The 12,510-nt window shown below is 41.0% G+C and overlaps 2 protein-coding genes and 1 pseudogene across 2 annotated transcripts; all 3 read right to left on the reverse strand.

Moving 5' to 3' along the window:
* Nucleotides 1–194: 194 nt before the first annotated feature.
* LOC139448151 (GTPase IMAP family member 9-like) lies at nucleotides 195–2,441 on the reverse strand. Its single transcript, XM_071229669.1, has 2 exons — nucleotides 2,367–2,441; nucleotides 195–1,415 (listed from the first exon to the last, which is right to left on the reverse strand). The coding sequence occupies exons 1-2, from the start codon at nucleotides 2,419–2,421 to the stop codon at nucleotides 196–198; spliced, it is 1,275 nt and encodes a 424-aa protein (XP_071085770.1). The 5' UTR covers nucleotides 2,422–2,441; the 3' UTR covers nucleotide 195.
* A 1,920-nt stretch (nucleotides 2,442–4,361) lies between these two features.
* LOC139449050 (GTPase IMAP family member 4-like) lies at nucleotides 4,362–5,624 on the reverse strand (annotated as a pseudogene).
* A 347-nt stretch (nucleotides 5,625–5,971) lies between these two features.
* Nucleotides 5,972–9,079, reverse strand: LOC139448152 (GTPase IMAP family member 7-like). Its single transcript, XM_071229670.1, has 2 exons — nucleotides 9,003–9,079; nucleotides 5,972–7,521 (listed from the first exon to the last, which is right to left on the reverse strand). Exons 1-2 carry the CDS (start codon nucleotides 9,055–9,057, stop codon nucleotides 6,308–6,310), a joined length of 1,269 nt encoding a protein of 422 aa, XP_071085771.1. The 5' UTR covers nucleotides 9,058–9,079; the 3' UTR covers nucleotides 5,972–6,307.
* Between the last annotated feature and the right edge of the window lie 3,431 nt (nucleotides 9,080–12,510).

A 12,510-nucleotide genomic window follows, 5' to 3' on the forward strand; every position in this document is an offset into this window, starting at 1 on the left:
ATTCAGGTGTCGTGGACATAAAAGAGCACATCATGGCCAACAAAGACATTAGATCTGACAAACTGAATATCACAACAGCAGAAAGTATTTTCCTCAAAAACCCATCTTCCAATCTATTACCTCAAAGCTAAAGCATTGGATAAGAACGACAAGAAGTAAAATTAACGTTTTCATATGTTTTCTTTCGTATCTAGGCTATTTTCGCCGGAATAAGTTTAAAAATCGGGTTCCAGCAATTTTGATTCCCTTTCTATATCTACTAAGTGTGGAAACATCTTCCTTCAGGAGACTCTCTCTTTCCTCCTCTCTAACATTCTGCGCTCTCACCTCCAGCTGGGTTAAATACCGGTCCTCCGCTACTGTTTCTTCAACCTTTTTTCTTTCAGTCAGTACATGTGCAAGTTCTTCCTCAGCATCTTTGATTTGCTGAAAAAGTGAATCCCTCTCCGGACCATGGCTATTGCGTAACTGTGAAGCCATTTTGTTCTTCTTTGACTTGATCTCCATTCCCCACCGCACCATCGCTTCCAACTCTTTCTCGTTGTCGCTCCTGGATACATGATGGCCGGCCTGGTTATCGTGTATGTCCTTCGGCTGCCGCTTCAGATCTTCCACCTCTAGCTTCAGATGTTCTATCTGTTTCAAGTTTTCTTTTAGTTGATCCCTATAAGACTCTTTTTCTTTTCTGATCTTGTTTTCCATTTCTTCTCTCAGTTTTCTCCTAATTTCCTTCCTTATCTTTTCTTCCTTCGTTTTCATCACAGCAACTGCGCTTTGAATCCAACGTTGCATAATTTCTTCAGCTTGCAAAAACATAGAGGAAGAAAAGAAACTTTCCCCGTTCTTCTCTACCATTTCCTGAATACGCTGAAGGAGGAAAGAAACATCCTTTTCCCGAGCCTCTTCTTCACCTTTGTTATTGAAGGACACATAGCTGCCACCAACACTCCGCAGTATGTGCTTCAGTGTATCGGGAGCATTTTCAAGATACTCCTTGACAGATTCTCCCTCGCCAAGGTCATCTTTTCTGGTGAAGACGATTATCAAATATTTGTGCATTTGATCTCCAAATATATCATCAATTGCATTGAAGACTTTTTTATCTTCTTCTGTGAATCGCTGCGTTAAGGAAATCACTAATAAGAATGCGTGTGGCCCGGGAGCGGAGACGGCAATACATTTCTTTATTTCCTTATCAATGACGTCTCTTTCCATGTTGGTGTCAAACATCCCTGGTGTGTCGACAACTTGGATGACGAGGCCGAAGGTCTCCCGGTAGGCATATTGGCTTACTTCTGTCACAGACTGGAACGATATACTCGACTTGAAAACATTTTCATTCAAAATTGTGTTTGCTGTTGCACTTTTTCCCGATCCTGTTTTGCCCAAAAGTACAAGTCTCAAGACGTTTTGGCCTATAAAATAAAATAAATAATACCTAGTATCCTAAAAGTATTTACCTTCAAAAACTGGAATGGAAATTCTCTGCATTTACTTAGAAATACACAACCTACTTTATAATCTTCAAGACCGCCTCTGTGGTCTAATGGTAGAGCGTCCGCCCGCAGAGCGGAAGGCCTGGAGTTTGATCCCGAGCCACATCATACCAAAAGACGTTAAAAGATGGTACTTGTTGTTACCCTGTCTGGCGCTCGACATTAAGGGGCTAAAACAAGGACTGGTCGGCTCGAGTCAGTATACTGTGTCTGAGTGGGGTATCCATGTTAAACTGCTGCATGGTATCTCAGTGAGCTAGCACTATAAATCGGCATCAGCCACACACACACATTCACGTGCAAGCACGTACCTATATAAGTGCAATAATCTTGGACGCGACGTTTCACCTCACCACCTTATAATCTTCAATGATAGAAGGTGTTTGTTTGTTGTTTATCGCCGTATTCTGCAATATTCCAGCTCTATGAATATACCCGTCGTCCGGATTTAATTTTGTCTCTTATCTTTCGAGGAGTAAATGACATCAGGTGTTGTGTTGTCTGTAGCGTTTTATCTAACTAGGCCTGTCTTAACGATAACAGACCGCCATATTACAGACAAACAACTCATACGTAATGGTGATATTACTAATTTTACATTTAAAAGGAAACAATCAAACTGTACCTTTGTTTCTTAGTTGTGTAACGCCGCATTCAGCAATATTCCAACCATATAATGATATGTAAATAATCGATTCTGGACTAGTGACTGACATGCATCAACCAAGTCAGCGAGCCTGACCACCTGATCCCGTTAGTTGCACTTTAGGACAAGCATGGGTTGCTGAAGACCAATTCTAACCTGGATTTTGACTGGTATCAAATAGTACCTAATCTGCGCTGTGATTGAACTGCTGCTGAGATATTTACCTGGTAATGGTGGCTGTCTGCGTGGTTTAGGTACAGGGTTGACTAACGCTGCCATGCTGTCTGTGTCTCCACTGTTCACCCTCAAGCCAACAACAACGTCAGATTACGATCAAACTTAGTATCTAATCTACACAACTGCCATAGAATCATTCGTGACCAACTCGTGTTATTCCGGGACAAGCCGAATCTTCTTGCATGTAACGGAAAGGGGATTAGTGGTGACGAATGGTCATGATGATTGGTCAATCTCACTTTGAGGCATAATAATATGAAATATGTTACAAATGGAACTAATAGGGCATTAAAAGTGAAACAGAGTTACTTTTTACACAAAAACTGATCAAAACCTAGAATGACTTTCGGGGAATTAGCCACGGGATCAACACACCTTCAAAGACAAACAGAGAGAGGTTCTCAGGCAAAGCAGGAAATCTTTATTAAATGTTTTCATCATCATCAAGCATATAGACATAATCAGAGAATCTTCATCATCACCAAACACAAAGACATAATCAGACAAATAATTAAGCAGTAATACAAAAACTGTTAAGATATTCGTTGTTATATAATAGTAGGCATGAGTTAATAAACAATTGCTTGTTATGTCATTTCACTTTGAGAACAATGCATTAACTTCAGAGACGTCTCAGTACCTATTCAAGTTACAGCCTAATATAACATTGCATAAGATTACGTAACACATTTATAATTAAAATACCATTTGTATAATAATAACAAAGTGTAAAGTGTAAGCTCAACTCATTGGATATTCATTTATATCATAGCAGTAAACATTTGATTTAATGCAGACATTATAATCAACTCACATTAAATTACTCATTGATAATTACTCATAATGTTTGATATATATTTAAGGTACTCATAAATAACATCTGAACAAAGTTTACAAAAAGCATTCATATGAAAGATTATAACAACACCTTTCTTGAACAATGACATGTCTAATAACTTATTCTACGTTAAATACGGTACATGTGACGTCATGAACTATAACTGATTCAGATGTACACTTCAGAGTTAAATAGTGAATACAAGATTTAATACGGTAAATAATAATGGGACCCGCATTCAATGACTGAATACACTATACTAAATTCAGAAAACAGCTTGCGCAAAATGGTTACATACGGTACGTGCCGTCACTGCCAAGCGCTGGTGAGTGCGCCGTTATGTAACAATGAGAGGTGCCGCCTGTGCATGCCGCGCTATGCGGGCCGAGCTTATACAAATCACACAGACTGAATACCGTGTTTGAAACTTGAAATATATATGAATTAAAACTGATTATTAGTGAACATATATTCTATTGTGAATGTTTATGGACCTTATTGGAGATTTCGCTAAAACAGAGAAGTTGCTTGTGAACTGTAATTTAGAAATGGATATAAACACTGCTTTAGGAAAGCCTGTTTCATTATAACTATTCTACAACATAAATCTACTGTAGCGTCCAAAACATGCTTTAAGTATAGTATCTGAGATATTCTACTCATCGTCCATTCATCTTACCGAATGGAAATAATATGCATAATTTGGAAAACATAAATTTATTAGGCATTGCTTAATTTGCGTGCATTTATCTAGAGCAAAAAGTTACGTTCAAGTATTGTAGTCTAGTGATATGCCCTCACAAAGTAGTTACCTAATAAGAAATATATTTTGGGCTATAGATAATTAAAGTTTCGCCCATAGACCTGTTTGTGGCGGTGTAAATCTGAAGTGCCAGATGTTGTTATACAATTTCTTATCGCTAGTATGTACCGACAGGTCTTAAATGGTTAACCGACAACTTATGAATTGAAGGCGAATTTCACAAAAAGTTGAACAAAATATAGCAATTTTAGCACTGTTACAAAAGCAAGATCATGTGCCACACCAAACCAGGATGTTGAATCAGGTGTCGTGGACATAAAAGAGCACATCATGGCCAACAAAGACATTAGATCTGACAAACTGAATATCACAACAGCAGAAAGTATTTTAAAAAAAAATCATCTTCCAATCTACTACCTCAAAGCTAAAGCATTTGATAAGAATGACAAGAAGTAAATTTAACATTTTCATAATGTTTTCATTGGTATCTAGGATATTTTCACCGGAATAAGTTCAAAAATCGGGTTCCAGCAGTTTTGATTCCATTTCTATATCTACTAAGTGTGGAAACATCTTGCGTCAGGAGAGACTCTCTTTCCTCCTCTCTTAACATTCTGCGCTCTCACCTCCAGCTGGGTTAAATACCGGTCCTCCGCTACTGTTTCTTCAACCTATTTTCTTTTAGTCAGTACATGTGCGAGTTCTTCCTTTGATTTGCTGAAGAAGTGAATCCCTCTCCCGACCATAGCTGTTCGGTAACTGTGAAGCCATTTTGTTCTTCTTTGACTTGATCTCCATTCCCCTCCACACCATCGCTTCCAACTCTTTCTCGTTGTCTCTCCTGGATACATGATGGTCAGCCGGGTTATCGTGTATGTCCTTCGGCTGCCGCTTCAGATCTTCAATCTCTAGCTTCAGATGGTCTATCTGTTTCAAGTTTTCTTTTAGTTGATCCATATAAGACTCCTATTCTTCTCTGATCTTGTTTTCCATTTCTTCTCTCAGTTTTATCCTAATTTCCTTCCTCATCTCTCCTTCCTTCGTTTTCATCACAGCAACAGCGCTTTGAATCCGACGTTGCATAATTTCTTCAGCTTGCAAAAACATAGAGGAACGAAAAGAAACTTTCCCCGTTCTTCTCTACCATTTTCTTAATACGCTGAAGGAGGAAAGTAACATCCTTTTCCCGAGCCTCTTCTCCACCTTTGTTCAATGGACACATAGCTGCCACCAACACTCTGCAGTATGTGCTTCAGTGTATCGGGAGCAGTTTCAAGATAGTCGTTGACAGATTCTCCCTCGCCAATGTCATCTTTTCTCGTGAAGACGATTATCAAATATTTGTGCATTTGATCTCCAAATATATCATCAATTTCATCAAAGACTTTTTTTATCTCCTTCTGTGAATTGCTGCGTTATGGTAATCACTAATAAGAATGCGTGTGGCCCGGGAGCGGAGATGGCAATACATTTCTTTATTTCCTTATCAATGACGTCTATTTCCACGTTGGTGTCAAACATCCCTGGTGTGTCGACAACTTTTCGGCATATACGGTGTCTAACGTAACATGACACCGTATACGGCAACTGAAGACACCATAACGAATTTATTATGCCGAAAAGTTTACATTCTGTGGTATCCATATCACACCTGTCATGTCAAAATGAAAACTTGACACTAACCGTACATGGACGTTAAGGGTCAAAGGGAGCCCACTCTTCAAACCTTAGAGGCCAAACCTTGTTGAAAATTGTAACGATAATCTTTATCAATAAAGTCACGAACGTGATCTAAAACACAGATTAATGTCCTTGCACATCACAATTAATGATAGTAAAACACAAAAAAAGTGTCAAATAACGAATTTCGGTACCAGAATTTCCATGTGAAATATGGGAGGTGGGTGTTTGAAAATACAAGATGGCTGTTACTGACGGTAAACGGTCTCATATTAGATCAGTATCAACCATCTTGGATTTTTACTGATGGTTTACGGGCTCATGTGGGGTCAGTAGATCTGCTCTCTGATTGGTCAATCTCACTTTGAGGCATAATAATATGAAATATGTTACAAATGGAACTAATAGGGCATTAAAGCAACATCATATGCCACACCAAACCAGGATGTTGATTCAGGTGTCGTGGACATAAAAGAGCACATCATGGCCAACAAAGACATTAGATCTGACAAACTGAATATCACAACAGCAGAAAGTATTTTCCAAAAAAAATCATCTTCCAATCTATTACCTCAAAGCTAAAGCATTGGATAAGAACGACAAGAAGTAAATTTAACATTTTCATAATGTTTTCATTGGTATCTAGGCTATTTTCGCCGGAATAAGTTTAAAAATCGGGTTCCAGCAATTTTGATTCCCTTTCTATATCTACTAAGTGTGGAAACATCTTCCTTCAGGAGAGACTCTCTTTCCTCCTCTCTAACATTCTGCGCTCTCAGCTGCAGCTGGGTTAAATACCGGTCCTCCGCTACTGTTTCTTCAACTTTTTTTCTTTCAGTCAGTACATGTGCGAGTTCTTCCTCAGCATCTTTGATTTGCTGAAGAAGTGAATCCCTCTCCCGACCATAGCTGTTCGGTAACTGTGAAGCCATTTTGTTCTTCTTTGACTTGATCTCCATTTCCCTCTGCACCAACGCTTCCAACACTTTCTCGTCTCTCCTGGATACATGATGGTCGTGGTTATCGTGTATGTCCTTCGGCTGCAGCTTCAGATCTTCCATCTCTAGCTTCAGATGTTCTATCTGTTTCAAGTTTTCTTTTAGTTGATCCATATAAGACTCCTTTTCTTCTCTGATCTTGTTTTCCATTTCTTCTCTCAGTTTTATCCTAATTTCCTTCCTCATCTCTCCTTCCTTCGTTTTCATCACAGCAACTGCGCTTTGAATCCGACATTGAATAATTTCTTCAGCTTGCAAAAACATAGAGGAGGAAAAGAACCTTTTCCCGTTCTTCTCTACCATTTCCTGAATACGCTGAAGGAGGAAAGTAACATCCTTTCCCCGAGCCTCTTCTGTACCCTTGTTATTGAAGGACACATAGCCGCCACCAACACTCCGCAGTATGTGCTTCAGTGTATCGGGAGCAGTTTCAAGATAGTCCTTGACAGATTCTCCCTCGCCAAGGTCATCTTTTCTCGTGAAGACAATTATCAAATATTTGTGCATTTGATCTCCAAATATATCATCAATTTCATCGAAGACTTTTTTATCTTCTTCTGTGAATCGCTGCGTTAAGGAAATCACTAATAAGAATGCGTGTGGCCCGGGAGCGGAGATGGCAATACATTTCTTTATTTCCTTATCAATGACGTCTCTTTCCATGTTGGTGTCAAACATCCCTGGTGTGTCGACAACTTGGATGACGAGGCCAAAGGTCTCCTGGTTGGCATATTGGCTTACTTCTGTCACAGACTGGAACGATGAACTCGACTTGAAAACATTTTCATTCAAAATTGTGTTTGCTGTTGCACTTTTTCCAGATCCTGTCTTGCCCAAAAGTACAAGTCTCAATACGTTTTGGCCTGTAAAATAAGATAAATATTACCTAGTATCCTAAAAGTATTTACCTTCAAAAACTGGAATGGAAATTCTCTGCATTTACTTAGAAATACACAACCTTCTTTATAATCTTCAAGACCGCCTCCGTGGTCTAATGGTAGAGAGTCCGCCCGGAGAGCGGGGTTCGATCCCCAGCCGCGTCATACCAAAAGACGTTAAAAGATGGTACTTGTTGTTACCCTGCCTAGCGCTCGACATTAAGGGGCTAAAACAAGGACTGGTCGGCTCGGAGTCAGTATACTGTGTCTGAGTGGGGTATCCATGTTAAACTGCGGCATGGTATTTCAGTGAGCTAGCACTATAAATCGGCATCCGTCCTGACTAGTACAAGCAGCCACACACACATACACGTGCAGTACGTCGCTATATAAGTGCAATAACCTTGGACGCGACGTTTCACCTCACCACCTTATAATCTTCAGTGATAGAATGTGTTTGTTGTTGTTTATCGCCGTACTCTACAATATTGCATCTATATGACGGCGGTCTGGAAATAATCGATTCTGGACAAGACAATCCAGTGATTGGCAATGAGTATTGATCTGTGCATTTGGGAAAAGATGACATGCATTACCAAACTCAGTGAGCCTGACCACCGGTCAGTCGCCTCTTTTGACAAGCATAGTCACCTCTTACGGCAATCATGGGTTGCTGAAGACCAATTTTAATCCGGATCTTCACGGGTCTATTTCAAGTGGCGAGGACTATCGATAGTATCTGTTTATTACGAAACTTTGTTGCTGTTTTCGCCATGTAAGACGTTGACGTTTCAATATTACAATCTTCTACTACTGAATAGGGCGGTCGGGTAGCCTAGTGGTTAAAGCGTTCGCTCGTCACGCCAAAGACCCAGGTTCGATTCCCAACATGGGTACAATGTGTGAAGCTCATTTCTGGTGTCCCCCACCGTGATTTTGCTGAAATATTGCCAACAGCGGCGTAAAACCATACTCACTTTTATTAAATATACCCAAAGCACAAGTCGTCCGGGTGGTAATTTTGTCTGTTTTATTTCGAGGAGTAAATGATATCAGTTGTTGTTTTGACTTTGCGTTTTATCTAACTAGGCCTGTCATAACGATAACAGACCGCCATATTTTTTAAAATATTTTTTTCAGACCGCCATATTACAAACAAACAACTGATACGTAATGGTGATATTATTAATTTTACATTTAAAAGGAAACAATCAAACTGTACCTTTGGTTTTTTTTCTGTTTAACGCCGCATTCAGCCACATAATGATATGTAAATAATCGATTCAGGACCAGACAATCTTGTGACTAACACGCATCAACCAAGTCAGCGAGCCTGACTACCTGATCCCGTTAGTCGCACTTTGGGACAAGTATGGGTTGCTGAAGAGCAATTCTAACCCGGATTTTCACTGGTATCAAATTGTACCTAATCTGTGCTGTGATTGAACTGCTGCTGAGATATTTACCTGGTAATGGTGGCTGTCTGCATGGTTTAGGTACAGGGTTGACTAACGCTGCCATGCTGTCTGTGTCTCCACTGTTCACCCTCAAGCCAACAACAACGTCAGATTACGATCAAACTTAGTATCTAATCTACACAACCGCCCGGGCGGGCATAGCTGCCCCAGAATCATTCGTGACCAACTCGTGTTATTCCGGGACAAGCCGAATCTTCTTGCCATTCGCGACCAACTCGTGTTATTCCGGGACAAGCCGATTAGCGACTCGTGCCCCTCTCGTGGCCATTTTTGCGACCGGGTTCCGTCTTAGCGCAAACGGGCATACCTAAAACAATTGTCAACTCGTTGCGCAATGGTTCACATATATTTCCCTATATTATTTATATTTCAGATGCAATTTAAAGCACGTCAGGACATGCGAAATTATACAGTATGATTGAACACATTTAACTGTGTCTTGGGTATATTTTTAGATGCAAGACATATGTAAAAACAGAAAGTATTTCTGAGGGATTCTTTGACGAAGAACTTGAATTCATACGCGCTTTCTGATTGGTTTGTCGTAGTTTCGCACCTAACATTTATCGATAGGGGGACGAGTCTTCTAGCAGGTTACGGAAAGGGGCGAGTGCATGGTGACGAATGTCTTCTTGCAGGTTACGGAAAGGGGCGAGTGGTGACGAATGCCCCAGAATTTCATGCACTCGTGTTTTGATGCTTTCGTGACCAAATCGTGTTATTCTGAGACAAGCCGAATCTTCTTGCAGGTTACGGAAAGGGGCGAGTGGTGACGAATGTTTTCTTGCAGGTTACGGAAAGGGGCGAGTGGTGACGAATGGTCATGATGATCCATTTGGATATAAATTTGAAAATGGGTCGTGAATTCATAAACAATGCAATGGCAGAAATGCTGACTGCCACTCCCATATTTCTGAGACATGTCGTAATGCATGATTACCCCCACGGTGAGGAGAAGATGTTTGTTTGTTTGTTGTTTAACGCCGCACTCAACAATATTCCAGCTATATGACAGCGTTCTGTAAATAATCGAGTCTGGACCAGACAATCTAGTGATTTTCATCATGAGCATCGATCCACGCAATAGGGATACGATGACATGCATCAACCAAGTCAGCGAGACTGGACAACCGATCACGTTAGTCGCCTCTTACGACAAGCAAAGTCGCCTTTTACGGCAAGCATGGGTTGCTGAAGACCTAAAGACCGGTAACTAGTAACTTATGGATCGGGTGGTCAGGCTCGCTGACTTGGTGATGCATGTCATCGTATCCCAATTGCGTGGATCGATGCTCATGATGTTAATCACTTGATTACAGTAAAGTGTTCTGCCGTCTATTGTTCTGATTCATCTGCTACTTGTAACGTTTTCAGTGTAACAATGTGCCGTCAAGAAGATCATGTAGTCTTGATTAATTGTATTACAAAGATTTACAATGTGTCTACAACACAAACATAATGCTCAACAAACGATATCTACTTATGGGTTTCTATTTCGGGAGAGTAGATAAAGTGTGTTATCAGTTATGGTTTATGAGATCGCAGTATATGCAAAAACCTATCTATGCATATAGACAGTGTCATCCAGAGATCAAAGGTCCCGTAGAAAGCAGCCCTGATAACGCCTACACACAACACTTCCTGTCTGTCTTCCTCAACCGAGGACACGGGTGGCCCAGTCGTCTAAGGCGCCGCGATTCACTGTGCAGAGTTGCGTCCCTTGGACACGCCAGAAACCTATGATTGTGGGTTCGAATCCCGGTTCGCCCCGATTATGTTTCTAGGTTTGTCAACAAAGTCAGCGAGCATGACAGCATGATCCCGTTAGTTGCCTCTTACGACAAAGTCGCCTTTTACGGCAAGCATGGGTTGCTGAAGACCAATTCTACCCCGGATCTTCACGGGTTGGTTTTGTTGTTGTACTGCATATTTCACATAATCTCTAAAATTACAAGGTCAATGGAGGTGATACCGCGCCATGCTTGTCCATCCGTGCATGTGTCACTATGAACCCGGGAAAATCCGGGATAGAATAGGTCTTCAGCAACCCATGCTTGCCGTTAAAGGCGACTAACGGGATCGGGTGGTCAGACCCCTGCCTCGGTTCATGCATGTCATCGTATCCCAGTTGCTTGGATCGCTGCTCATGAGATCAAATCACTGGATTGTCTGGTCCAAACCCGATTATTTACAGGCCGCCGTGATATGGCTGGAATATTGCTGAGTGCGGCGTTAAACAACATACAAACAAAGCACTTTGAACTTTGCAGCAACCACTGATATCTCTAAAATGTGCTCATAGAGTTCTGATCCGACGTTTAACATGGCTGTCAAAAAGATAATCTAATAACGCCCATTGCTCTGTCATTGTTTGCATGTGTTATTAAAATTATATCATTATTATGATGTGTGATTTTACAATAACATGTTTGATATTTTGTTGAGCATGGTGGTATTTAGAACAACGTCAGCCGTTGACCATTAGGTACTGCAGTAGGCTGTGAATAGTACTCGGGGCGAACAATCATGTCTGTTATATTTTACTTATCCATCTAATATTCCAGAAAAAGTCAGGTGAGCTACAGCGACTTATGCCTCTGTACTGACACTGTGATATAAAGGGTATGTGAGCGATGTGAAAGAGAAATATGTGGAATAAATAAAAGCGACAAAACCCTTTCCATGGCAACAGACCCATAAAGATCCGGGGTAGAATAGGTCTTTAGCAACCCATGCTTGCCGTAAAAGGCGACTAACGGGATAGGGTGGTCAGGCTCGCTGACTTGGTTGATGCATGTCATCAATCCCAATTACGTGGATCGATGCTCATGATATTAATCACTGGATTGTCTGGTAAAGACTCGATTATTTACAGACCGCCGTCATGTAGCAGCAATATTGCTGAGTGCGGCGTACAACAACCAACCAACCATGGCAACAAGACAATTCCGCCACTAGCAGAGTCAACTGCAGGTTTCCGACTGTATCATGAACATGTGTTTATGAATCACTATCAGATAATGTTTGCACAAGGTGCTCGCGAAAAGGTGAGCGTATCCTGTCTCACCTGTCACAAACACATGCAGAGTAAAGTCACCACCATAAACGTTTTTGATGGCCTTGAATGTTGTTACCTTGATCAAACAACTTTTGAGCAAGAGTCGTTGGGGAGCGAGAATCCATGAATTTGTGTTCCTGTCAAGTGCATCGTAGGGAAACACAGACTCACCCAGTAGTAAACCAAATACAGTAGAACACGGATGTAACGAACAATTGTTGACAAGCGCGATGGCACTAGTCGAATGGATTTTGACGATGAGGACATGCAAGAGGGGATTGACTTCGTGGAACCAGCCCCATCCTCCTTTGCCGATGCAAATAAGGCGCTTGAAACACTAAAGCTCTTCTTGAACACGCAAAAAGCAACAGACATGACCTCTTTTGACAGTTTGGCGGATCTGAACGATGCCGTTTCAAGAAAGCAGTCAGCGAAACG

Source organism: Haliotis cracherodii, unplaced genomic scaffold (assembly GCF_022045235.1).
Source record: "Haliotis cracherodii isolate W230 unplaced genomic scaffold, xgHalCrac1.p SCAF_7, whole genome shotgun sequence".
NCBI classification, from domain to species: Eukaryota; Metazoa; Mollusca; class Gastropoda; order Lepetellida; family Haliotidae; genus Haliotis; species Haliotis cracherodii.

Excerpts from the sequence above, each read along its gene's own strand:
- LOC139448151 (XM_071229669.1), bottom strand. The coding sequence starts at position 2,421 with ATGGCAGCGTTAGTCAACCCTGTACCTAAACCACGCAGACAGCCACCA. Across the intron at positions 1,416-2,366 it reads CAGACAGCCACCATTACCAG|GCCAAAACGTCTTGAGACTT; the intron begins GTAAATATCTCA and ends TTTATTTTATAG.
- LOC139448152 (XM_071229670.1), bottom strand. The coding sequence starts at position 9,057 with ATGGCAGCGTTAGTCAACCCTGTACCTAAACCATGCAGACAGCCACCA. Across the intron at positions 7,522-9,002 it reads CAGACAGCCACCATTACCAG|GCCAAAACGTATTGAGACTT; the intron begins GTAAATATCTCA and ends CTTATTTTACAG.